We start from the raw sequence: 24,820 nt of genomic DNA, 5'->3' as shown, positions 1-24,820 counted from the left end.
TACCATTGATAGTATTTATTCCCGGTTGTCTGTTGTACTCGTAGAGTGTATATGAATGAATAAACAGAGAAGAGTAAATAGGACTCTTTTATTAATTCATGAATGTTCTTGTTCTTGTAGACGGAAGGGGGAAAAGCATAACTTAGAGAGAGAGAGAGTAGGAAGTGTAGAGAGTGGAGGAGCGCAGCCCTCCCCCATTTGGAGGGCTATGAGCCCTTTTATACGCACGGTGGCGGGTTTGACCCGTCACCTTCGACTTTGACCCGCAGATCGGGTCCTGAACCGCTTGATCTTAACTTGACTATAAACGAGTCCATGGATATACAGGTGGTCAGTGTCGGGATATATATCCTATCAACCATAATCTATATAAAAATCACAATATGAGTCCTCGCCATAAAGAAAACAGTTAGTGGGTCTGACTAGTTTATTAAATGTAAAATGACTTTTTCAAAAATTATTTTAGGTATCTTTTTAAATTTTAGCGTTTTGGAATAATAAATTGTTACAAAAAAAACTAATTAATCAAACACTCGTATAGACTATTTAATCAAGTGAAACAATTAATAGTGATCAAACAAATCAAAATTAACTAATAAGCTAACTATATTACCAAACAACACCATACATACAACAATGTCACCAAACAAATCTTCCACTGACAACGCAGAAAGTAGAACAGTTCATAATGCACATACAAAGTCCCCACTTGTCTCTATATCATAATCTTCTTCACCTTCGGTGTCTAAATCATCAAGATCATCCATGCTGCCATCACCCAATACCCCGCCGCCGCCGTCCGCCACCGCACCACCACCCTTGCGCGCCTCTTGTACTATGGCCACCACTTCTTCAACGCTCTGCCACGCTTCATTCCCGTCGTTTGCTTCGCCGCCGCCGCTGTCCCCCTCCGCCTCCGCCTCCTTGAATTCCTCCGGCAAGTTCTTCAGAAACCATGGGTGCTTCTTAATCTCCTCGATACTTATTCTCTGTCCGAAATTACCGTTAGAGATTAGTTTGTTGAGATTTTTACTATATTTTTAGATTGAAATTTAACCTTGTCAGGATCTGCCACGAAAATCTGGGATAAAAGATGCTTGCAGTCCTTGGAGATTCGGACGTAGTATGGGATAGAATACTGCACGCTCAGAATCCTCTGCAACAAAATAACACAAAACAAAAACATTAAAAAAACAACATTAATTAAATCAACCAAAGAAGATAAGTTTGGACCGGCTAACACATACAGTAATTGTTTTCTTGAAATTTCTTGGATCGTCAGGGTCTTCAAACGGATAAGCACCAACCAGCATCACATATAGTGTAACCCCACAAGACCAAACATCTGCAACCTTTTCAATAAACAAAAACAAAAACATACAGACCATGAATTCAATTCTGGGCAATAATTAATTAACTACTCCGTATTTGTTTAACCATATCAAATTATCAACTAATTAACCAATCATTCATATATCATACCTTGCCATCATACTCTTTTCTTGAGAAGACTTCTGGCGCAATGTATGCTGGCGTTCCAACTGTGGATTTAGGCTGGGAATGCAAAACTGCAGACTGAAGAATGGAAACTGCACTAAGTCAGTAACTAAAATGGAAACAAAACTCAAATTTACTTCGGCAGAGGCCGGTGAAGGGTCAATTAAGTCCAGCACTCTGCCTTTCGAAAATGTGGTAAAAAACGAGCTACAAGCTAGCTATAGTAAGCCTATGATCCTAGCTAACAACTCTTGGTAAGTTCATTGCCTTGGAATAGCCGAAATCGCAGATTTTGAGACGGGGCGTCGAGCTTCCATCCAAAAGTGTGTTTTCCAGCTTGAGATCTCTGTGGCAAATTTGCTGCACTCAAGAAATTTCCCAAATCATTATCACAAGATATATACAACAGTCTATGAATAAAGGCTTTAATTTAGTACCATGGAATGGCAGTAACTGACTCCTGATATCAGTTGTTGAAAGAAGAATCTTGCCTGCACAAGTCAACAACATTACAGAGAACATCAGTTAAAACAAAGAAGATAATTCTCAATTTTCGATTATTCACTTCCAAAGAGTTGCGGGTGGGCACCTCGTCTTCACTGAATCTACCAGCATTGCAAATTCGTTCGAAAAGCTCCCCGCCCGAGGCGTACTCCATAACTATGGCCAGATGAGTTGGTGTCAGAAACACCTGCAAACATATATAACAAATGATCTTCAAAAACCAAGATCGATCGATCAAGCTATATATAACCACATCCAGCAATACAGGACTGTAATCTAAGAAACTTAATTGTCTGCTTTCCAACCTCAACTGCTACCTTAATTATTCCATCATATCAATTCGCCAGAAAACCTCAGCAAAAGCAAAAAACACCAATTTTGTTATAAACTACTGCTCATCTGTGATATTATTACCTCTTTGAATCTAATGATGTTTGGATGCTTCAAGGATCTATGGTTCATGATTTCCCTCTGAACATGTTCATCAATCTGCATATATATATTATATAACCACAACAGAAGATCAAGAAAGAGAGGGATTATTTGAAGCAAGAAATGAAAAATATATATATACCTTCTGGCCTCTCTCAATATACTTGACAGCAAAAAGCTCACCACTCCATTTATCCTTCACCAGCTTAGCCACACCAAAATTCCCAGAACCAATGTCCTTAAGAATCTCAAACCTTTCCATTCTTAGCTTCTTCTACTGATCGATCAGCTTCTTCAATACTTACACACAACCATGCATGCCACTTATATATATATTTACACACACAAACACCTATATATATTCATCTCATATTTGTAGCGTATATCGAGGTGGAATATTATCTTAATCTTTTTTTTTTTTTTTGTGGGAAATCTCAAACAGCCATGAAAGGAAGAGCTGACTCTTGCAAGCAGGGAAGATATGCACACACATCAACAGAAATGCAGAGTAGAGATTTTAGGAGAATTTAAAGAATTGGACCAACTAGTATGAGAATGAAAGCAGGTGGACACGTGGCGTTTAGATACTGGTTAGAATTTTCCGCATATCGAAGCAAGTTGATGCACCAACAGTACGTGCATTTAATTGCACAAAACAAGAAAATAAAAAAATTATGGGAGAAGAGACCAAAGTTCTAACCTCGGCGGCGACAGTGTGGAAATTATGTTTAAAGTGGGCAGATTCCTTGTGCACACTGGCATTTAGCTTTGTTCGCTGAACCCATTGAGTCACCGTGATTTACATCCTCTCAAATACTTTGTCGGGTTGGGGATTTAACATTTTGGGAGAAGAAAAAAAAAAAAAAAAAACCTAGGGCTAGCTCATTGGTCGACCACGCCAATATGTCTTAACCGATCAAAAGTGATGAAAACTCTTTGTGTAAAGTGTGCAAGCAAAGGGTTAAAGCATGAGGACTGTCAAGGCTACTCGTAATTTATCTCCTCTTCACTTAGACGGGGTCTGAGAGCTTAATATTAGTATTAATGGAAATATAAGTTGGGAGACCTAATTATAATTATTAAAAAAAAAAAAAAAAAAAAGTGGTCTCCCTGTTGTATCCATTTGCGTCTTTTGTTAATTGTTTGTTGGGGACAAACTTGTTTTCTTGGAGATTTCGTTCGTGGTCAGGTAATTAAAATAGTATTTCATCAAACACCAATCTATAAACAAAGTAAAAGAAAACCTTAGTTCCTGTTAAGATAAAGTTTTATATTCCTACTTGATGAAGGAAACAAAACGTTTTTAAAAAGTCACGAATAAAGTTTTAAAAAACAACACCATAATTTGATTTCAAATTAGTTATAGGCCCATTTGGTCAATTTTAGTTTATTTGACTATTATTAACTGTTTGACTTGATTAAACAGTTAATATATGTGTTGATTAATTAAATTTTTGTAACATCTTATTGCTTCAAAATGTTAAATTTTAAAAAGCTATTCAAAGTAATTTTTTAATAAATTTTTTGAGAAAGTCATTTTGCATGTAATTACCTATACAGTTATAACGAACATTTTTTTACAATCAGCTAATATTATTAACTAATCAAATCACTTATACAATCAGCTAACAACTATTTACCAAACACCCCATAATGAATCGGAGGATTAAAATGGGGTGGGACAGGGAAGATGGAGATGAAGATGGGGAAAAGCAAATTGGAACAAAATTCTATAATGGTGTGTGAGGACAAAAGCCATGCCACCACAACCTCAAAATTCTCAAAATCTGAAAGAAACGTCGTCCCAAACAGGGAATTGGTGAGAGGCTTAGCTTATATTCATTAATGCGACGTTCGTCAGAGATTCCACTTGCGCACTTCGTTGCATGTACGTATGGAACTTCTCTTTCTAAACTTTGGACTGTGCATTAATAATGATAACAAGTTGATGTAATAAATTTTCAATACGTGCAATAAATCACCGGTCCCGTCATTTATGACTCATGACAAATATTGATTTTTAGACCACTTCTACGACAAGTTTATTAAACTATCTTGAATGTTTTGTTTAAATATTAAAATTTTGTAATATAAGATTGGTAGAAATGATTTTTTTTTTTACTTTATTTAAAATTATTAAAATAAATTTAATTTTTACTAAGATAATCACCATATTAATTACATAATTTTAACTATTCAGGGATTAAAGTGTTGAGTTAATATTTGAGTTGCAGAATGCACGTATCAATCCCAGTTGCTTTGAAGCATCTTGGCGTGGGTCACACGCATGCCATTTTGATTGAAAAACTACGGCAAAATTAAAATTTTTAAAACGAAAAATAAAATTGGTGATCTGAAAACAGAGTGTTGTAATTATGGCATAATATTCGGCAAAGGAAATTATCAAAACAGGTGCCACGCTTTGCAGGCAATGTCTGAAACTGATGCGTCGTAATCCAACGCCAGTAGCATAAAGCCCCGTTTGGATAGAACAGAGAGTTAAGAGTCTGTTGAGGATAACAACAAGTTTTGGGAGTAGTTGGAGTAATCATTGTTATAATCATTAAAAGCAGACAATATATATACAAGAGAAGTGATGGCGTTTTAAATTTTAGTTTTACAGACAGACAGAGAGACAGACATAACCATAACTATAGGATTATGTTTTGGCTTTAGAGTTTAAATTTCGTAGCCAGGAAACCTGGAATTGTGTGGGGCGATCAAATCGAACCACAAGCAAGCCACGCCGGCTAGTCCTTGGAAGAGGGAGTAGGCATGATCTGCTGCTCCGTCGCCTTGTGATCCAGCCATGATGTCCCCAGCATTATGGTACAGGAAGCTCCCGAACGCTCTTGCTCTTTCTTGGTATATGCTCTCACCAGTAAGCCGATACAGGGAAAGGGATGCGTAAGCGTTCCCAGCAGTGCCATCTGCCAGTCCCACCTTCTTCACCAGCCCGCTCTTCCACACTACTTCCCCTGCTTCTATTGCAGCATCGCGAAATTCCCTATCGTTTGGAAATACCTGGATGGCACCAGAGAAGAATCAAAACCATATATGCCACCAAACACACCTACATTTCATCATCAAAACTTATTACAAACCTGGGATGCTTTGCAGAGAGTGATGCCAATGCCAGTTGCACCGTGACACCATTGCACCAGCTTGTCCCTCGGGTTTCCCTCGCTCACTGGGTAATTACCACTGTGTGGGAACCTGTTGTTCATCATGTACCTCAACGTCCCCTTCACGTCCTCCACGCCATCTTCAGATAGTGGGAAATGCAGTAAAACGTTCAATATACCAGCAAGCCCATGAGCTGCACCCCAGTACCTTGTGCCGTGCCATCTGTACATCAGTGGACACATTGAATTATCAGACGACCCAGCTCGGCCTCCTTCTAGTATGGCTTCAACAACCGGCATCAGAGTTTCGTTTGGCACTGCCTCGGATCCCAGGTGCTGCTTTATGAAAAGAGCAGCCCACAGAAAACCTGCTCTTCCATAAAGGAGATCATATGACATTCCAAATCCCCCCTCCTCAGGACCAACAGGCAGGGCCTTTTCCTGTGCCACCTGCAAATTACAGCAACTTTTACCTATACATTGAACCATAAAAGTTGTTTCCCAAATTTATGCTTTCTCACAAATTCCAATTAACATTTGCTACTTAATTGTTACAGTAGTCTTGAATGTAGTTTCACCTATGCTAGCCAATTCAGGAGGTTTAATATAACTTTTTCCAAATAAAAGTAGATATCATAGATTTCCTGAAATAATGCAGGCTACTAGATCAAGCAAAAAAATTGTCAGACATCAACTGCATCATGGGACAAACCCAACCAAGTTGGTCAGGCTAACTTGGTAATCACAAGGTTACAAGTTCAGCTCCCAACAGGAACAACCTATTGGTCTTCTTAGTTTGAGCTAGTCAGCTATGACAACCTAGGTTGGTTTAGCTCCTTGTGGTCATCAATGATATGCATGTTACCTAGCTCCACCCTCAGGCCAATAATGGCTGTGGAAGAGTGAGAAGAAACCACTTTTAGTTTGTTACACTTATTGACCACCAAAAAAATCTTCTTATGGCCTACAACGTGTCAAATTGTTCCTTTTCTGGCAATTGCCTTCTTCGGTATTCTGCTAGATGATGAAAGAAAAGCCAGGTCCACTAAAAATACAAGTACTTATTTGCCAAATTACAGTATTTCATATCTAGACAGACAACATCCTGCATAAGTTATCCCACTTGTATTAAGTTGCTTGTATTGATTTAGGTGATCCACAGATCTAAGATCTAACTTTGTGCAGCAAGAACATGAAACATGCATGGATCTCAAGTCTTAACAAACTCTATAACCAAAAAAAAAAAAGTTGGTAGATATTGCAAGATGTATTATGGGCCACCATACAAAATTAAATAAACACTTAGCATTAACTACTTATCCAAAAATGAGAAATAAGAAACCACTGGAAGTTAAGGTAAAAGGTTGGTTAGATCTACTGCAAAAAGTCCCCATTTCATAACATGTTCTTGGTATAATACATCAATTACTTCAAAACAATATCACAACACATCAAAAATTTGGGTCAATTAAGATATGGAGAGATGTTCAGGGAACTTGGATAGAACTAGCATAGTCAGTACCTCAAAAAAATAGTCCAAATAAGAGTCTCGCTTCTGCTGGTCCCCACAGTAGTTGGCAGCAACTGCACCGAGTGCATAGAGTCCTCCTCTACCACACAGAAAAGTTATGTGCCTGGTCCCCAGCAGGAAAACAAGTACTATAAAACTCCATGGATATTTTATGTGCTCGAGAATTTCAAATGCATTATTAAAAAAATATGGAGTAACTATGAGTTTACACCACGTTTCTTATGCTTATATGAGATATACAGGCCCCACCAAAGATATTCCTAAAAATCACTTCTCCTTAATCTCCCATCTCCTCGAGTTCAATTATTAAACTGATAATAATTCCTTCAGTTACTAACATACTCGGTAAACTATTCCCATCCTTTCTAATCAATGTGCTCCAGCTCTTAATACGAATCTTTGGTGTGTCACGATACCCATTTGATTAAAGCAACTTGTCTTCTTTCCCAGATGAAGTAAATTTTGTCTTCCCAATTGGGTTTCCACTTTCAAGAATTGATTATTTATTTAGCTAAAGGCTCACCTAACATCATCTTAAACACTCACAACTATCTGTCCATCTCTAAAAAAAAAAAAAAATTAGCACTCATCTATATATTCATTAGTTAATTAGTTGCAACCCCAAACTGTTCTTCAAGAAATGATGAAAACCTATAAACACAGATTAATAGCTAGAGTCACTGTTATTTACCCATCCACTATCTGTCGGACCAAAGTGACGAGAAAATTTAGCCTTTTATGGAGAAAATTAATAACTACCAAGTAATATATAATCAATCAAAGTCAAAGGTAAGAGTCATAAACTAATTGCTTCACGCGCATCTTCATCATATATTATCAGGATTTAAAGCATCGCACATTCCAAGCACTATTCATAAATTCCGAAGCTAAGGCCCTTTTTTTTTATTACCATTTTTAAATCTAAAATTTGATCAGTATACCATGTTTAAACCATTGTAACTCGAAAAAACTGAAAATAATTACTGAGAAAAAGCCGTGAACTAGAAGCAAGGTAAGCAACCAAAAAATAATTAAAGCAAGTAGTTTATGGGACCTGATGGTGGCCGGTGCGGCGGAAGCGCAGGTGTCAACAATATCGGCGCACAAGCGCAGGTCTTGGCGGTTTCCGGTGGCCTGAAACGAGCGGAGGCAGGTGTAGGCCGTCCCCAGCAGACCCGTGTAAACAGTCGGGTCCATATGAGTAACCGCACTGCCACCGCGTGCTTTCCACGTCATGTCTACGACCTAACACCAACAAAATCCGATTTCGTCGTTAACCGCCACGGAACGATTCCGATCCCAAATATCGCCACTCGAATTTCAGGCAGTGTGACTCACCTGGTCTTTGAGAGATACGGCGGCCTGGAGAAAGGTCTCAGCTGGTAGAATAAAGCTAGGAGCCGTCGGATCGAGTACTGTACGGAAGCCGGAATCGTTCCCGTCTTCATGGTTAGTGCCGTTACTTTCCGGCGAAGCTAAGTGGACTATTGAAGATGACATTTTTCTCTCCTTTGAGATATTTCCTTTTCTCGCAGATTTCAATGGCTACCTGATCCGCTGGGAAAGATGGGGCAGCGGTATTTATAATGGAGCGCATGAACTATGTGTGATGATACGGTTGCACAGAGGAGAGGCGTGATAACGCTGATGCATTGCGCACATGCCACGTTATCCACTGTCTCTTTGGTGGATTCGCGATGCTCAAATACTAGGGACCCAAATACTATTAGCAGTAGACTATGTTTCAATTATTAACTAAGTAGCTCCTAACTCAATGATACTTTTGTAGTTCTCTTAAACAAGAGATCATAATAAAAGCAGTAATATTTAAAAAAAATGTTATAATTATTGACCAACTTCTTTTTAATAGTAGTTTTTTGGTAAATTTTTGAGATGGAAATGGGGAGAAGAAAGAAGAATTAGCTCTCTCAGTAATGAGCTGATTTTTAGTCCATAAAGTGGGTCTCACCATGTGTAAATATTGCTTGCGTGCAGCGCGCCCGCTAAACGTGTTAAAATGATTTTTTTTTTTCAAATTTATTTTGTTATTTTTTTCTTTTTTTCTCTTCCCTCCTATCTTCTTTTTTATAATTACCCTACAGAAATTTTTCAAAAACTATAACTATTAGGGATGCTGTTAGTTATGTCAATTACTGTGTAAAACCTTTGATTGATGTGAAATAATGTCAAGTAGATCATGTTACATCTGATATAAATAATTCAATCATATATGTCGTGTCCGTTTAATATAAATTTGAAAAAAAAAATGATAAGGATTATGTTCTCTGTCTCTTCCGTACCTTATCAAGTTATTACATACTGATATGTATATTACATTTTCAAATGAGAAATTACCTTATCAAGTTATTACATACTGATATGTATATTACATTTTCAAATGAGAAATTCACACGAAGATATGTCTCAAGTTTTATTTTTTTTTTTGAATGCTAATTCACACGAAGATATGTCTCAAGTTTTATTTTTTTTTTTGAATGCTACTGACTCTATTACATTGTAATATCTGTTCAAATATACTTTCTCAACCTAATGAAGCACAAAGAGTCAACAACGCCTCCACTGAGGCTCGATCTCATGACTTCCCACATGGGAGAGGTCACTACATACCATCTGAGCACAAGGTGCTTGGCATGTCTCAAGTTTTATAATTGTGTTAATGTTTTTTTAGTACTACTGACTCTGTTATGATACCGTATTTGGGCAAATTATGTTGTGCATCCGTATGCACCATGCATGGTGCATACGGATGCAAAAACGACGTCGTTTTAATAAAACGCGCGTCTCTCCTTAAAAAAAAAAAATCAGGTTCGATTCCCAGCAACAACATATGAACTAAAATTCCATAATCGATGAACTATAATTCCATAATCGATGAACTATAATTCCATAATCTAATCTATGAACTAAAAATTTCAGAATGAATGAACTAAAATTCCATAATCTATAAACTAAAATTTCAGAATCGATGAACTATAATTTCATAATCAATGAACTATAATTCCATAATCTATGAACTAAAATTCCATAATAAATGAACAATATAATGTTGTTGCTGGAAATCGAACCTAAATTTTTTTAAAAGGGAGACGCGCGTTTTTAATAAAACGACGTCGCATGGTGCATACGGATGCACAGCATAACGATTGCCGTATTTGTTCATAATTGTGTTAACTTTGGTTATTCCATTAATTATTATATTAACATTATGTTTGGTTCACGAAATAAAATGAGAATATAATAGAATTTTAAAAGATGATTTTATTCCTTCATTCAACAAATCATTTTATTATTTATATTTAATAATACCTACTTTATCCTTATATATATTTTTGTTATGTATAATAATAATAATAATAATAATAATAATAATAATAATAATAGTATTATTATTATTATCATCATCATCATCATCATATGTGTGTGTATGTATGTGTGTGTGTGTGTGTGTATATATATATATATATATATATATATATATATATATATATATTGTTGGGCAAATGCCACTCAAGGGCCAAATCTAACACGGGGTGATTAAAAATATTGTTTGGTGGATGTTTGAAGTGTCAAGTCCAGCATCATGCCTTTCGAAAAATGTGACGAAAGAAAGAGGTAAAGTTACACATTCACTACCAGCTATAAATTTTACCGTTGTATATATATATATATATATATATATATATATATATATATATATATATATATATATATATATCAATGTGGAGGGGGTAACTTTGTGTTTTGAACAAATGAAACAATATGTTTTTTTTTAATATATTTAATTTAATAACATCAATAAGCTCAGCTAAAAAGATATTTACAAAACATTTATTTTAAGTTTTTAACTTCATCAAATTAAGATTTGACAAATAAATTAAAATTTAATTCATAAGTTATTTTCTAAACACTCCATAATTCACAAATTACAAATATCATTTTTTTTTTACAATATACCGTTATGATACACTAGGAAGGATGAATATAAGAACAAAAGTTTGAGAATGAATATAATACATCGTCGTTCTAATAGGATTATATGAATCGTGGAATTGGTTTGGCGGATGAAGGCGTGTGTGGTCATTTCAGTCATTCAACCGTGAAAACACAATCACACACTTATCTGTCAAAATTGTTGGACTTAGACACTTGAATTTTTAAGACATATTTAGTGATTAGTTAGTCAGTAGGGTTTGTTTGGTAGTGAGTATTTTACAGTTTATAATTTATTTTAAATCATAAAATTATAAATTTATAAGTTTTGTTAGATAAAATATGAAGAGTTTAAAATAATAATTTAGTTTGAAATGTTGTTTTAAGTAATGTTTTAAAATAAGTTATTATATTTTAATTCTTTAAAAAAATCTTATTTAACTTATAAAATGACACAATCTACCATTCATTATTTAAATTCATAATATTTCATACACTTATCAGCTTATTTAACAATTAACTTTACCAAACACTTGAAATATTTTTGGAGTTTAAAAAAAAAATAAAAAACTTGAAATATGAGGTTCTAAAGTGAGAAATAATGTTGTGAAAGTGATTTTAATATAAGAATGATAATAAGATGTGAATTTTCTATTTTACCCCTATAATAATAGAGGCCCATAGATGGTTTTTGGATTTTCTGTTAAGAGTAGACATAAATCTTATGTCAGGGATCAAATACGCCACTTCACTCATAACTGAAAGATAAAAAATGAATACAATTATAACTGAGGGACTGAGTTGTCGATATGAGTGTAACTCCCGAACCAAATATGCCATTTTCCCTTTTTTTTTTTTTTTTTTTTTTTTTGAGAAGAAGAACTTAATTATTTTCCCTTTTATTTAATAACTTAAATTAAATATCACAAAAAAAAAAAAGCAATTCTTTTTTTCTTTTTAATGCTCATATTTTTCTTAAACTATAGCCATAATTTTGATCTATAAAAATTACCTCCCCCACCCCTCACGGCCAATATAATGAACATTATTGGCTCTGCCATCGGTATTACACCGGATATTCTTAGTGTGATTCATTTTTCTTGTATAATTTATACGGTATTACACAAAATAATAAAAATTAATATAGTGTGTATCTTCAAATACTTACTATAATTTTTTCTCTTTATTTAAAAGAAAAAAAAAAAGTTACCTTGCTAGCTTTACTTTGTCTATTTCACGATACACCTATACGGGGAATCACATTTTCTATGTGCGGAATCTAATAATTTGTTATTGTGGGGTCACACAGATATTTTTTTGAAAGATGGTGTCACACCGATAAGCCCTAACTTTTTTTTTTTTTTTCTTATGTTTTTTTGTTTGTTTTTTTTTTTTTTTTTTGAAATTTTTTCTTTTGTTTTCTTTCTCTTAATCGGAAGTGATCATTTTCCGTTACATCACGGAATGTAACGACAGAATATAATCTACAATACTGCTACCTTGTTTTGATTTGACTTTCACATGAATAATTTAATTATTATTTTTTTTATAAGACATGCAATATTAAGTTCAATAATTTAATAGCGAAAATTTTATCACAACCAAAAACACATTTTACATTTGTTCTTACTATTAAAAATAAATTAAAATAAAATAATATTTTTGTAAATAGTTATCATTTTATTTAGAAAAAAGTTTTTAATCCTGTAATTTTTATTTCATAATAATAAATATGATGACTTTTTGACATTATTGTAAAAAAAATTTTAATAGAAGTGTGGAAATATATGGAACGTATATGATAATTATTGATTTTTTTTTTCTTTTACCTCAACCGTGCCCTTGATTGGTCAGATTAGGAAGTGGACCTTACCAGGATGAACAAGCAAAATGTGAATCGTCTTCTCAACTATCACAATCATATGAGTCTCTTCAACACCAACATATAGCGTGACCAACCTAATAGACATGTAGGCGAGTGTCACATGCTCCTCGTCAGTGAAAATTTTGGCATGTGCTCCTTGGCTAGTGTTATAGAAGCCAAACTTCACCTCAAAGATATCCTTAATTAGCACTCTTCAATATTCTGACCTCTTGACCTCCGATCCGACAGAATCTTGTGTATTGAAGATTTTATTGAACAATATGTTTTAACAACTGCAAGGTTAATTAATTAAGTCCCATATACCATGTAGTGTGATGACATTCTGGTTATCATTCTGAATGGATGACTATAGGTTTGAACCTCAGTGGTGGGGTTTAGATTCTTTGGACTAAAAATATTTGAGAAAGTATACTACCTTGTATAGAAGAATGAGTATTTAAAAAAAAATAAAATAAAAAATTAAGTCCCATATACACTATAATAAAATGCACTCTCAAAACACATGGGCATTTACCTAATTAATTAAAGCTCTCATAGAGTCATAGGCGCATACATGCTTCGAATTACATATATATAATATTAATTAGTGTGTTTATTTTTATTTATTAATTAACGATATGAACTTGAGCAATTGGCCAATTATATATTCTTTATAGCTTGATGGGGAGTTAATGTAATGTGAAATAGTGGATTACTAACATTTGGGGTGTTTGGTAAATAATTATTAGCTGATTAGGTTATTAGGTTTGACTAGTTAATAACATTAGATGATGATAAAAAATATTTTGTAAATTAACTGTTAGCTGATAGCTGATTATATGCAAAATGACTTTCTTAAAAAACTGAGGAAAAAATTTGAACTGCTTTTTAAATTTTAGCATTTTGGAGCAATAAACTGTTACAAAAAGTTAATTAATTAAACATTCATATTAATTGTTTAACTAAGTCAAACAACTAATAATGGTCAAATAAATCAAAATTGATTGATAAGCTAACTATGTTATTAAACAAGACCTTTAACTGTGTTGTTGTCAAAAAAAAAAAAAAAAAAAAAAACCTTAATAACTGTGTTACGTAAGGCTAACATTATCCCTTCAAATCTCTCACACTCTAAAAAATGGGTCCCACTTCCACATCATCTCATTTGCAAATCATCTACCATTCACACTACATCCTTACAAATCTAATCAACTTTTAAAAGTGAGCTCAACATAATAAAATAACATTATTAATTACATTAAAATATTAGAAAGTAAAGAAAACAAAATTTAAAAAAAAAGTACAAAAGATGCCGCGACAGCTTTTCAGGGGTTTGTAAATTTGCAAACCCCTTTCAATTAAAAAAAAAAAAGAAGAAAATAATGATGTGGCTAATTCACATTATCTTGCCAATTTAAAATTGGCGGTTAAAGTACCTATGATGCCCCTGTACTATAGTATTTTGTTCAATTTAGTCCTTCTACCTTAATTTTGTTCAATTTAGTCCTTGTACTTTAAAAAGTGAAACAATTAAGGACAATAGCTTATGTGGCACTGATACTATCTCTGCCACGTCATCATACTTACATGCCAACTCATATATTATTTTATAAATATTTAAAATTAATTATTTTTACCACCAATATATTGCATTAATATGTCCAAAATAAATACATAAATATTTACTCACATAACCTATTGTCTTTAATTATTTCAATTTTTAAAGTATAGGAATTAATATGAACAAAATTAAAGTAAAATGATTAAATTGAACAAAACACTATACTTCATAGGGATAATCTAAGCCTAACGCGGAGGACATGAATGATTAGTAGGTCCAATTAGCTAGCTAGCGAATGTGCATGTACGTGCCTGAATACATTCATGTGTGTCTTGTCGTCTCAACTTATAATAATAATAATAATAAAATAAAATAAAATAAAAACACCATACATATTTAGAATCTCAAATGATGTTGTTATGCTTTTAACAACATGATTATATTACATAACCAAGGGAATGTGACATTTCAAAGTTCACATAACAGTGTTTGGTTCATATTATCTTAGGGAATGTAACATTCCCAAGGAATGTCACATTCCCTCCACATAGGATTTTGAAGGGAATGTGATTCCCTTCAAAATCTTAGGTAATGTAAGATAACTTTGGTTATGTTAGTTTATTATATATATATAATTATTTTTGTAATTATATATTTTTTAATTTTTATTATGTTATGTTAGCATATAAAATAATTTTGTTTCTCAAGTTCAAAATTTTAGAGTTAATATTTTAAAATCATGTAATTATATATGATACCGTTATCTTATTTATTTATTTTAATTTTTAAATTTATTAAAATATATGAAAATATGTTAAGGATATTATAATGTGTATAAAAGATAACCCTAAACCAAACATGATTATATTACATACCTCAATTTTAACCAAACACAGGAATCTAACATTCCCAGTAATCTAACATTTCCAGCAATCTAACATTCCCTAAGGTAATCTGACATTCCGTGAACCAAACGGCCCTTATAGTTGATACAGATACCTACAGTAACCTAAACCAAAAATAATGATAGAATTTAAGCATAATAATGGAGTGCGTAGCAGTGTTGGAAAACTCCTATTTTTGTCCACCAATAAGTGGACGGCAGCCTGCCTGCCTAGTGCCTTGTTTTGCTGAAATGTCTAAATACTAATGCTTGGGGCCACCATAAATGAGAGTATTGATATAACAAAATGAGGGTAAGAAAATACTAAAGTTATTGTATTGTTCGGAGCGATAAGTTCAAAAAAGTATATACAATATAGTTTGAGATACTATCTAGGGGTATTAGTGAACAGAGCTTTCGGCAAACTACTCGTGTTCGTGTTCGTATTCGATAAGCGTTCGTTTATGTTCGTTTATTAAGATAAACAAATATTAACAAACAAAATTTAGAGCTTGATTTATAAACGAACAGAGTCTGCACCTTTCATGTGGCTCCGCCACTGGTACTATGCTAAGTTATTAGTAATAAAACAATCGTTATACATATGACCTTCGTATTTATATAATGATAATTTTCATTCTTCAAATTATGTAAATTTTTTAACCTTTCGAAAAATGTTCTAATCTCAAAAGGTTGTGTAACATTCTTCAAAACTTATGAAAAGAATTATTTTTGAATGGATGCATGCCTAACAATGCATAATAGGTGGAGGGTGTTTTGTAATAAATCTACCTATACTTAATAATATAACTTTGAATTTAGTCACGTGCAAAATTTCAAACTCTTGTACACATACATATTTAAACACTTCCCACACAACAACAGTAACAACAATATTATTATTGCTTGTTAACATCAATGTATGTGGTCCTCAAGCTTATTCATGATTGGATGAGACCAGGGCAGGATGAAGTAATTGGTTCATGTGGTCTGTTAGCATCCAAGACAGACCAGCCTGATATGCAAACCAAAACTACAAATTAACGTCAAGCAGTGTTGAAAAATACGCTCGACACCCAGGCCTAACACCTAGGGCGCCTAGGTGCCCGATTTTTTTATTTTTATTTTTAGGGGGTTATTCGTCAAAAAAACAAAAATCGGGATTCGGTCGCCTAGGTGCCCAGCCGCAGAGGAGGCCGATTTCGGCATTTCTCGACGCGGCCGGGCGCCGTCTAGACACAATTTTGGTAACCATGATGTCAAGATATATAACATGGGTTCCATAATCTAAAGTCAAGTGTTTGTATCACTCGATAATGTATAGAGTTTCAAATGTTTTTATTCCATTAATTTGGTTTGAAGAGCTTTTACAAAGCTTTTTTCTTTTTAGGTGGACAAGGGTAATTGAGCATATGTGTTATTGATCTTTCTCTGAATGACCTTTTAACTTCTTTTGACAATTGATTATATATGTATAGTGCAACCTCGGTTCAGGCAACATACTTGTGTGTTAGCACGAGCTTAGTTCATTAGTTCAAACCTCCATGTTATACTGATATATTGTTTTGATCAGATCTAAAGGCAAATTATAATTAAACCTAGCTTTTACCAAACTATGATGGATTGATTACTGGTGCAAAAAATTAAGCAGAATGAGGATTTCATTCTCAGACCCCATTGTAAAGATAATGGATTAATGGGCTTGGGAGGAGAGTTGAGAATAGATGCTAAACAATTTGGACCACAACAGTACTTGGCATAGCATTTCCACAATCGTTATGTCATGGAACCGTGTTCACCATACACATCCTTCTTCTTCTTCTTCTTTACTTTTTTTTTTTTTTTTTTTTTTTTTTTTTTTAATTAACAGCGCGACTTTTCTTCTTCATTTTCACATTTTGTGGTTTCATTTCTTCTTCATGCAAGCTTCTTCAACACTCATAAATTATGAATGTACAAGCATGTATTTATGAATGTGCAGTTATGAAATTATGAATTTTCTTTTATGAGATTATGAATTTTCTGTTATGAGATTATTAATTTACAGAAATTCATAATTACATAACTGTAAATTCATAATCTCATAACAGAAAATTTATAATTTAATAAATGTTTTTCTTTTATGAGATTATGAATTTTCTGTTATGAAATTATAAATTTTCTGTTATAAGATTATGAATTTTATGTTATGAGATTATGAATTTACAGAAAATTAATAATTACATACTTGTAAATTCATAATCTCATAACAGAAAATTCATAATTTAATAAATGTAAATTCATAATTTGAACATAAAATGCAAAACGCTGTTAACATCATATTAACTAAATTTTATTTTTTTCCCTAAAAATAACACCGTTTTAAAACGTGTTCACAAAGCATGGTGAACACGTTTCCACGGCATAATTTGCGGTATGAGTACTAGCATATATTTACAATTAAGAATAGATTTAAATTTAAATGTCGTCACAAATTAATGGAAGCCCGGCCCAAGTACCTGTTCCTAGCCTCACCCACCTCTGGGAATGGGCCTAAAGCCCAAATTCCATTTCGCTCGCATCTCTCTCTAAAATGGAGCTCGAGGAGTCAAGGCAGGAAAATCAAAATCCTGCAAGTTGAGTCTCTCTCTCTCTCTTCCCCCTGAAAGAGTAAGAGCTCTATCTCACAGACAAACACAGGCATCAATGGCGTCTGCACGTGAGGAGAACGTCTACATGGCGAAGCTTGCGGAGCAGGCGGAAAGGTACGAGGAGATGGTGGAGTTTATGGAGAAGGTGGTGGCCGCCGCGGAGGGCGCCGAGGAGCTCACTGTGGAGGAGCGCAACCTTCTGTCGGTTGCGTACAAGAACGTGATCGGCGCTCGCCGTGCCTCGTGGCGCATCATCTCGTCCATTGAGCAGAAGGAGGAGAGCCGCGGCAACGAGGACCACGTGGCCTCCATCAAGGAATACAGATCTAAGATCGAGTCAGAGCTGACCTCGATCTGCAACGGCATCCTCAAGCTCCTCGACTCCAAGCTCATCGGCGCCGCTACCTCCGGAGATTCGAAGGTCTTCTATTTGAAAATGAAAGGTGACTACCACCGCTACTTGGCTGAGTTCAAAACCGGAGCCGAGAGAAAAGAGGCCGCCGAGAACACTCTCTCCGCTTACAAGTCTGCTCAGGTTCGTTTCTCGTAGAGCAAGCGTTTATAATTTTATCTCTATTTTCTTTTAGTAAAATTTTATTTCTGTAACGTTATAAATTTATGCAAATGGTGTGCTGTATAGTCTCGATTTGAAATCTGGATCGTGTACTGAATATCCTGTCTGAATAGGAAATTGCCAATGGGGAACTTGCTCCTACACATCCGATTCGTCTTGGCCTCGCTCTCAACTTCTCTGTATTTTACTATGAGATCTTGAATTCCCCCGACCGTGCTTGCAATCTCGCCAAGCAGGTAAAATTTATCAAACTTTCTTCCTTTAATCGATTGTTTATATGCAAATCCCAAAGGAAAAACAAATATATCTGTAGTCTCAAGCTTGAGGTGCATTGTAATATGTCTCTTTGTGTTCACCTATGGCAGTGTTTCGAATTCTTTTCATTTGTTACTTTCATATTATGTACAGGCCTTTGATGAGGCAATTGCCGAGCTGGACACCCTGGGAGAGGAATCCTACAAGGATAGCACTCTGATTATGCAGCTTCTTCGTGATAACCTCACTCTGTGGACATCAGACATGCAGGTAGTGCATTCATTCCTTGTTGCTAATACAATTTATCTATGCCTATTTTGTTAATTCTATATATCTGCTGTCTTCTTGGTCAGGATGATGGAGCTGATGAGATCAAGGAAGCATCAAAGCCAGACAATGAGTAAAGTCAGTGAAGTTCCTAACCTAGGGAGGATTCGAAGTGCCTTGTTATAGCTTTGCTGCCAGGTTGACATCCTGCTTTCTAGTGCTAGGTTTTCCAATGATTTGCAATATTTGAAGGAACACTGTTTCTTGTTATTTGATGTTTCTGGGCCTTGGTTCCTTGTATTTTTTTAAACTTTGGTTTCGTCATTTGGATGCTTTCCTTTTCCTCAAAGGAATGATGCATTAAGATGTTATTATATCTTGCCTTAATTTCGCCAATTACCTCTTGAATTAATTGCATGACATAGATTGAAATTAGTATCCCATTAGTTTGGTTAGAAGACCACATTGCGTATTAAAACTTCTTTGGTAGGTGATTAGAGTTGACTATTTACTTTTCTCATAAAGTTGGAAGTTTCTCCACCCCCCCACCTCAATGTTTAAGGGCTTCATTGTCCTGGCTGTATTGCATAATCTTGCCTTAGTTTGAAATTTTGAACTTTGAACAGGTTAAATGTTTTAGATCATTGACTATTGCTTTATTCAAATTAGTAGTTGGTATTTGTTGTTTCCCCCTTTTCCGACATCAACAAATGATCTTTTACTGGAAAAGGTTAAAACAGGAGGTAGACCAGACCACCTGTTATTTTAACTCGTACAATAAATGCATTCTTCATCTTCTTGACCAAATAAAGTTGGAAAGCAAGCAGGCAGGCAATATGCACTTTTTTGTTCCTCTTTTCTTTAACTTTACAGTTGGGTTGAATAGTAATAAGAAACACTTTTTTGGTTAGTTAAGGGGTACAACTTTTTCAAAATGGCTGGTCTGATCTTGTGGTGTAGTGATTATCCTTTATTTCTAGGACACTAGGTGTCATGCTTATTTCTAAAACACCCTAGCTAGCTATTTTGTCGGCAGTTGTATTGGAAGCTTCGTTTGATAATAAATTAATGGACCGACCTTAGTATTAGTTGTCCTAAAATTTGAACACCAAAGTTGGCGTGGATAAAATAGAGTGAATGGTGATAGTTACAAAGGACGTGCGTAACAGATCATAGTTGCATTGAAGGATTCGGCGTGATAGCGACGACTTTTGCATCCGGTATCTATACTTATACAATTATTTATTATTGTTGGGACGATCCAAGTTGGTATCCATCCGATCCGGTGGCGTTTCAAATCTTCAAATTGCTCAACTTATAATAAACAACAATTTGTTTATTTATTAGATATATCTGTTCACGTACGTCGCAGGCTGTGTCATGTCAAAATATTCCAATTTTTGGCTATTCAACCAAATGCACACAACTGGAATACTGTTTGATAAAAAGATCAAATGATTCAAATGGGTGTCCCAATGCTAGTTGTTAGCTAGAAAAAAAAAGGATATTATTCATAGTAAAGCCTGCACTTGGATTTTTACTTAAATATTTAAAACTTGGTTTGTCCGTCCATCTTTCTTTTCTTTTTAACTTAAGTGGCATAAAAAAAAGTGTATATATATATATATATATATATATATATATATATATATATATATATATGCGTGTAATCTTTAGTGGGATAGTATTAAGCTAACTAAATGAGTGAGAATTAGAGCAGACTGTAGAGCGTGTAATCCAATAGTTGCAATCTCATTCTTCTCATGTATTCATTATTCTTTCGTATTTTACAAGCTTCTTTTCTCAATGATTTAATACTGACTTCCTTCCAGCGAAATTTTAAAGAGATGTTAAAAGGCTACGAGCCTACCAGGCAAGTTTGGCTGACACTATATCACGCGTTTAACTCACTAGTTTAGTAGGAAATATTTCTGACAAGAGACTAAGGTTTAAAAATTGACTGCAGTAATGTGGAGATTATGTCTAAAGTGAATAGATTCATTGTGACCACTGAATTACCGTGATTTATATCCTCTCAAATACTCTTGTCAAGACATGGTGTGAGAAGCCATTGGAATTGGAGATTCAACCTTTTAAGGCAAGTTATATCCTCTCAAATACTTGTCAATGCGCGATGTGGGGATTCATTGGAATTGGAGATTCACCTTATGAGGCAAGTTTGAGGACACAAACTGTTGTTAATAATCAAAGTCCACGATAACTTTTTCTTTATATTATGAATCCATAAAGTATATACAATCAATTAACATATTAAATATATAACAATTAATAACAAGTCTAAGTGTTTTTTAGTCTTTATGTGTGCATAAGGGATTCAATACAAACCCTCGTACTGTTGTCTCAAGCCATGATCTTTAAGTCAGGCGACGAACTAACTACGTCGGGTAAATGGGTATATTGAAATTTAATTTTTTAAAGCAAAACAAATGTTTGAAATAAATTAGAATTTAATTGATATATTTTATGAGAAATTTAATTGATGAGAAAACATTAAGTGATCTTTAAAAAAAAAAAAAGAGATAATTTTACATTTTTTGTTTTAAGTTATAAACTAAGTGTAAATTTAGTCTCTAATTATAATGAGGTGCAGGAAACAAATAGCCATTTTGTGTGACTGATTAGGGCAGAAATTGCAACTCATGATAATTAAAAATTAAAAATTACGAGTACGCTATAACTTAGAGACTAAAAGTGCAATTAACCCCAAAAATAATCTACCTTAAACTTATATAATTTCTGGTGAAGTCGATTGCTCCCAAGTCAACTATTTAAAGTGACTACAAAAGGGCATATTTTATAGGCAACAAATATCTGTATTATAATGTTGTTATGGAATTTGAAGACTGATATTAACTTTAAAGCTGTATAACACACACATACACACACACACACACATATGACCAAATGTTTTCCTATTGAAGCTGTTTCTCAATATATGCTAACAAGGTATGGTCTCCAGCTATCTGAATCACTCACCAAAAATTTGATTTGCTGATGATATTGAATGGTGGCAGAAAGAAAATGTTGAATGGTTGATGATATGATTCTGGGTTTCAATAATCTGGGCAACATACTATGAAGTTTTCTGGCGTTCTGGCGAAACTTTGTTGGTCTTGAGACGTTGATTCTCCTGTGCAAGGAAATGGAGGGCGTCCTCCTTATCCGCGATGGCGTCTTTGAGTTTAGAGTTCTCGTTTATGGCCATATTGGCTGCTGCTTTGGCAGCGTTGGCTTCGCTAATCGCCTGCTTCAATATGTCTCTCAGTCTAACCCTTTCTTCCTCGGCTTGTTTTATGCAGCTCACGAACCCCATCTCTTTCCCGTTCCATGCCAAAAGGGTCTCCTCGGCTTCTAATCTCACTCGCTCTGCTGCATTTTTGTGTATCTCTACTTCCTTCTTTGCCTCTTCCAAATCCTTCTTGGTCTTATCCTCTATCTCGGCTACTCTCTCTTTTAGCTCCGCGTTTTCCTTCTTGACTTGATCCAGTTCGATTTGAGTTGCCCCGAGTTTGAGTTTCACATTCTCCTTAGCCTCGGTGGCTTCTTCGGCTACTTCTTTTAGGGCCGAGGCTAAAGTATCCATCGCCTTTCTGCTCTTCTCTTCTGCTTCGGTTGCCATCTTTAGTTCGTTCTTGAGACGGGATACTTCGTCTGTCAACTCCTTAATCTTTTCCCAGGCTTCAGTTTCCCCATTGCAGGACCTCGAATTCTCCTCCTCCATCGACTTAATCTTCTCGTAAAGCCCAGCCATTTCTCGATTGGTCTGCTCAAGCGAGACACGAATCTTGGACTCCGACAGCTTCCGCTTCTCCAATTCATCTTCCAGCTCCTGGATTCTCATCCGGTGATCACTCACCGAATCCCGGGCTGCTTCTTCTGCATTATCCATCGCCGCTCTCAACATCTCCACAACCTGCTTCGCCTTCTCGAGCTCCGATTTTAAACACTCGCTGTTCCTGTCTTTGGCGTTCAATTCTTGGCGGGTACTATACAACATTTCGTTCAAGTAATTAACCTCTTCTACTGATTGCCTCATCTCCCAAAGCTCATCAACAGCTCGCTTTCTTTCCCCCTCTGCACACCCTAATTGCTCTCTTAACACCCTTATTTCCTCTTCCAGCTCCCCAATTTCCGTTTCTGGCATTTCCAGCACTCTACCACTCCGATTCTACATTCAATCAAACATAGCCATGATGAGAATCGAAGAAAATGTTTACATAACTATCAGCTTAGCCTTTTAGTCGAACGACAGAACACATATTTCAATTTAATTATCATCAAAACTCTTATTCCAATTTGATATCAGAGTCAACCCAAATACCCAATGCAAAAAAAAGTTATGGGTTCGAATGTGCAATTCAACTACTAGCTTAAACTTTTAGCTGAGACAGAACGAAGGGAAGGGCATACTTCAATTTGCCCATCTTACATTACCATTAAACTAAAATTTGATCAAACTATATATGAGCTCAAAAAAAAATTATGGGTTCGAATGTGCAATCCAACTAATAACTTAAACTTTTAGCTGAGACAGAACGACCGGAAGGGTATACTTCAATTTGCCCATATTACCTTACCATTAAACTAAAATTTCATCAAACTATATATGAGCTGAGAATGTTGTGAAAATAGGTACCTGGGGTGAATTCTGGGACTTGGAAGGCTTCCGTTCTAGAGAGACGAGGGCGTCTGAATCAATGGCGGAAGAATCCCCTCTGCAGAGCTTGGTTCTAGAAAGGATTGATGGGTGCCATTTCTTCCCTGCAGATCTGCAAATTAAACCCACCCAAAAGATCACACAAATTCCATCAATTATAAGATCATACAAACAAACATGCATGAAACAAAGAACAACCCAGCCAGAAACTCACAAAATTAAGGATCAATGTTTGAACATTTTTGACCGGGAAAACGAGAGAGTTGCCTACCTTGATTTGAAAGGAGACATGGGGTTTAGGGGGAGGTCCGGGTTCTTGAAAATCTTGGGAAAATTCCAGGTCGTAGAGGCCCCAGATTTTTGAGTGGTTTATGTTTGACAAGAATCAAGATCTCTCCTGGGGTTTGGACAAAGTCCGAGGTTGGCGGGGGTTCTCCTCATTTAGAACACTCATCGTAACGCCAAAATATAGGGGCCGATATGGGAAATTTAGATGCAATTTTTTGTGTGTGGCCCCACATGCATTAAACCATACCAATGTGTTATAAATATAATATTAATTACAGTTAATTTCGTTTTTAGTCCTAGATTTATAGATAGCAGTCAATTACTATTATTATTGTGACATGATCATTTTTTGTTTTCTATTAATAAAATAGTTTAAATTTCGTTAAATACAATGCAATTTCAAAAACATAAAAAATATATAGCGGGTCAACTTATTTGTATAAAAAAAAAAAAGATTGAAATGTCCTTATATTTAATGACAATTCAACGATTTTTGTTGATGGAGGATCAAAAATGATCATGCCACAATAATACTAGGACCAAATGATGATATTCTGATAAAAAAGAACTAAAAGTGAACTGAAACTTATAAATTAGGACAAAAAAGAGAATTAACTCTATTAATTAGGTTCCATATATCCAAACTTTTATAATATTTGGAAAATTTATATGCACCCAAAAAGGCAATTTGTGTATTGCTATAAATAAAAAGAAACAATGATTTTTTGTATATAATTAGAGTTATTACTATTTTTTTTTAATGTAAAAATATCATTTTTT

At 34.7% G+C, this 24,820-nt stretch overlaps 4 protein-coding genes across 5 annotated transcripts; 1 reads left to right on the top strand and 3 right to left on the bottom strand.

Moving 5' to 3' along the window:
* Positions 1-570: 570 nt before the first annotated feature.
* On the bottom strand, positions 571-2,987 carry LOC109167636 (serine/threonine-protein kinase SAPK1-like). Its single transcript, XM_019316702.1, has 9 exons — positions 2,576-2,987; positions 2,416-2,490; positions 2,087-2,188; positions 1,935-1,988; positions 1,765-1,857; positions 1,483-1,575; positions 1,248-1,352; positions 1,058-1,156; positions 571-989 (listed from the first exon to the last, which is right to left on the bottom strand). Exons 1-9 carry the CDS (start codon positions 2,693-2,695, stop codon positions 684-686), a joined length of 1,047 nt encoding a protein of 348 aa, XP_019172247.1. The 5' UTR covers positions 2,696-2,987; the 3' UTR covers positions 571-683.
* A 1,982-nt stretch (positions 2,988-4,969) lies between these two features.
* LOC109167635 (lanC-like protein GCL1) lies at positions 4,970-8,665 on the bottom strand. Its single transcript, XM_019316701.1, has 5 exons — positions 8,428-8,665; positions 8,144-8,334; positions 7,081-7,192; positions 5,538-6,008; positions 4,970-5,457 (listed from the first exon to the last, which is right to left on the bottom strand). Exons 1-5 carry the CDS (start codon positions 8,587-8,589, stop codon positions 5,113-5,115), a joined length of 1,281 nt encoding a protein of 426 aa, XP_019172246.1. The 5' UTR covers positions 8,590-8,665; the 3' UTR covers positions 4,970-5,112.
* A 9,273-nt stretch (positions 8,666-17,938) lies between these two features.
* Positions 17,939-19,470, top strand: LOC109167731 (14-3-3-like protein 16R). Its single transcript, XM_019316844.1, has 4 exons — positions 17,939-18,513; positions 18,666-18,788; positions 18,961-19,077; positions 19,161-19,470. The coding sequence occupies exons 1-4, from the start codon at positions 18,034-18,036 to the stop codon at positions 19,209-19,211; spliced, it is 771 nt and encodes a 256-aa protein (XP_019172389.1). The 5' UTR covers positions 17,939-18,033; the 3' UTR covers positions 19,212-19,470.
* A 2,425-nt stretch (positions 19,471-21,895) lies between these two features.
* Positions 21,896-24,231, bottom strand: LOC109167564 (WEB family protein At5g16730, chloroplastic-like). Of its 2 annotated transcripts, none has more exons than XM_019316596.1 (3): positions 24,024-24,231; positions 23,732-23,864; positions 21,896-23,263 (listed from the first exon to the last, which is right to left on the bottom strand). In XM_019316596.1, exons 1-3 carry the CDS (start codon positions 24,041-24,043, stop codon positions 22,169-22,171), a joined length of 1,248 nt encoding a protein of 415 aa, XP_019172141.1. In that variant the 5' UTR covers positions 24,044-24,231; the 3' UTR covers positions 21,896-22,168. The 2 variants fall into 2 exon arrangements, with proteins under 2 accessions (XP_019172141.1, XP_019172142.1); XM_019316597.1 differs by lacking the exon at positions 24,024-24,231 and adding an exon at positions 23,967-24,018.
* Positions 24,232-24,820: the final 589 nt, after the last annotated feature.

The sequence above is a fragment of the Ipomoea nil genome, unplaced genomic scaffold, assembly GCF_001879475.1.
Source record: "Ipomoea nil cultivar Tokyo-kokei standard unplaced genomic scaffold, Asagao_1.1 scaffold3169, whole genome shotgun sequence".
In the NCBI taxonomy this organism is placed as follows: Eukaryota; Viridiplantae; Streptophyta; class Magnoliopsida; order Solanales; family Convolvulaceae; genus Ipomoea; species Ipomoea nil.
Note: the sequence above shows the minus strand (reverse complement) of the source record. Positions and strands in the feature narration are given on the sequence as shown.

Bases quoted from the DNA above. Each gene is read 5' to 3' on its own strand.
- LOC109167636 (XM_019316702.1), bottom strand. From the start codon at position 2,695: ATGGAAAGGTTTGAGATTCTTAAGGACATTGGTTCTGGGAATTTTGGT. The intron at 2,491-2,575 runs GTATATATATAT...ATATATATGCAG, and splicing joins ATATTGAGAGAGGCCAGAAG to ATTGATGAACATGTTCAGAG. The intron at 1,576-1,764 runs GCAATGAACTTA...TCCATTCTTCAG, and splicing joins GCGATTTCGGCTATTCCAAG to TCTGCAGTTTTGCATTCCCA.
- LOC109167564 (XM_019316596.1), bottom strand. From the start codon at position 24,043: ATGTCTCCTTTCAAATCAAG. The intron at 23,865-24,023 runs GTAGGCAACTCT...TTTAATTTGCAG, and splicing joins ATGTCTCCTTTCAAATCAAG to ATCTGCAGGGAAGAAATGGC. The intron at 23,264-23,731 runs GTACCTATTTTC...GATTGAATGTAG, and splicing joins AGTCCCAGAATTCACCCCAG to AATCGGAGTGGTAGAGTGCT.
- LOC109167635 (XM_019316701.1), bottom strand. From the start codon at position 8,589: ATGTCATCTTCAATAGTCCACTTAGCTTCGCCGGAAAGTAACGGCACT. The intron at 8,335-8,427 runs GTGAGTCACACT...TGTTGGTGTTAG, and splicing joins CCGTATCTCTCAAAGACCAG to GTCGTAGACATGACGTGGAA. The intron at 7,193-8,143 runs GTCCCATAAACT...GCTGGGGACCAG, and splicing joins GCCGCACCGGCCACCATCAG to GCACATAACTTTTCTGTGTG.
- LOC109167731 (XM_019316844.1), top strand. From the start codon at position 18,034: ATGGCGTCTGCACGTGAGGAGAACGTCTACATGGCGAAGCTTGCGGAG. The intron at 18,789-18,960 runs GTAAAATTTATC...TATTATGTACAG, and splicing joins CTTGCAATCTCGCCAAGCAG to GCCTTTGATGAGGCAATTGC. The intron at 19,078-19,160 runs GTAGTGCATTCA...CTTCTTGGTCAG, and splicing joins TGTGGACATCAGACATGCAG to GATGATGGAGCTGATGAGAT.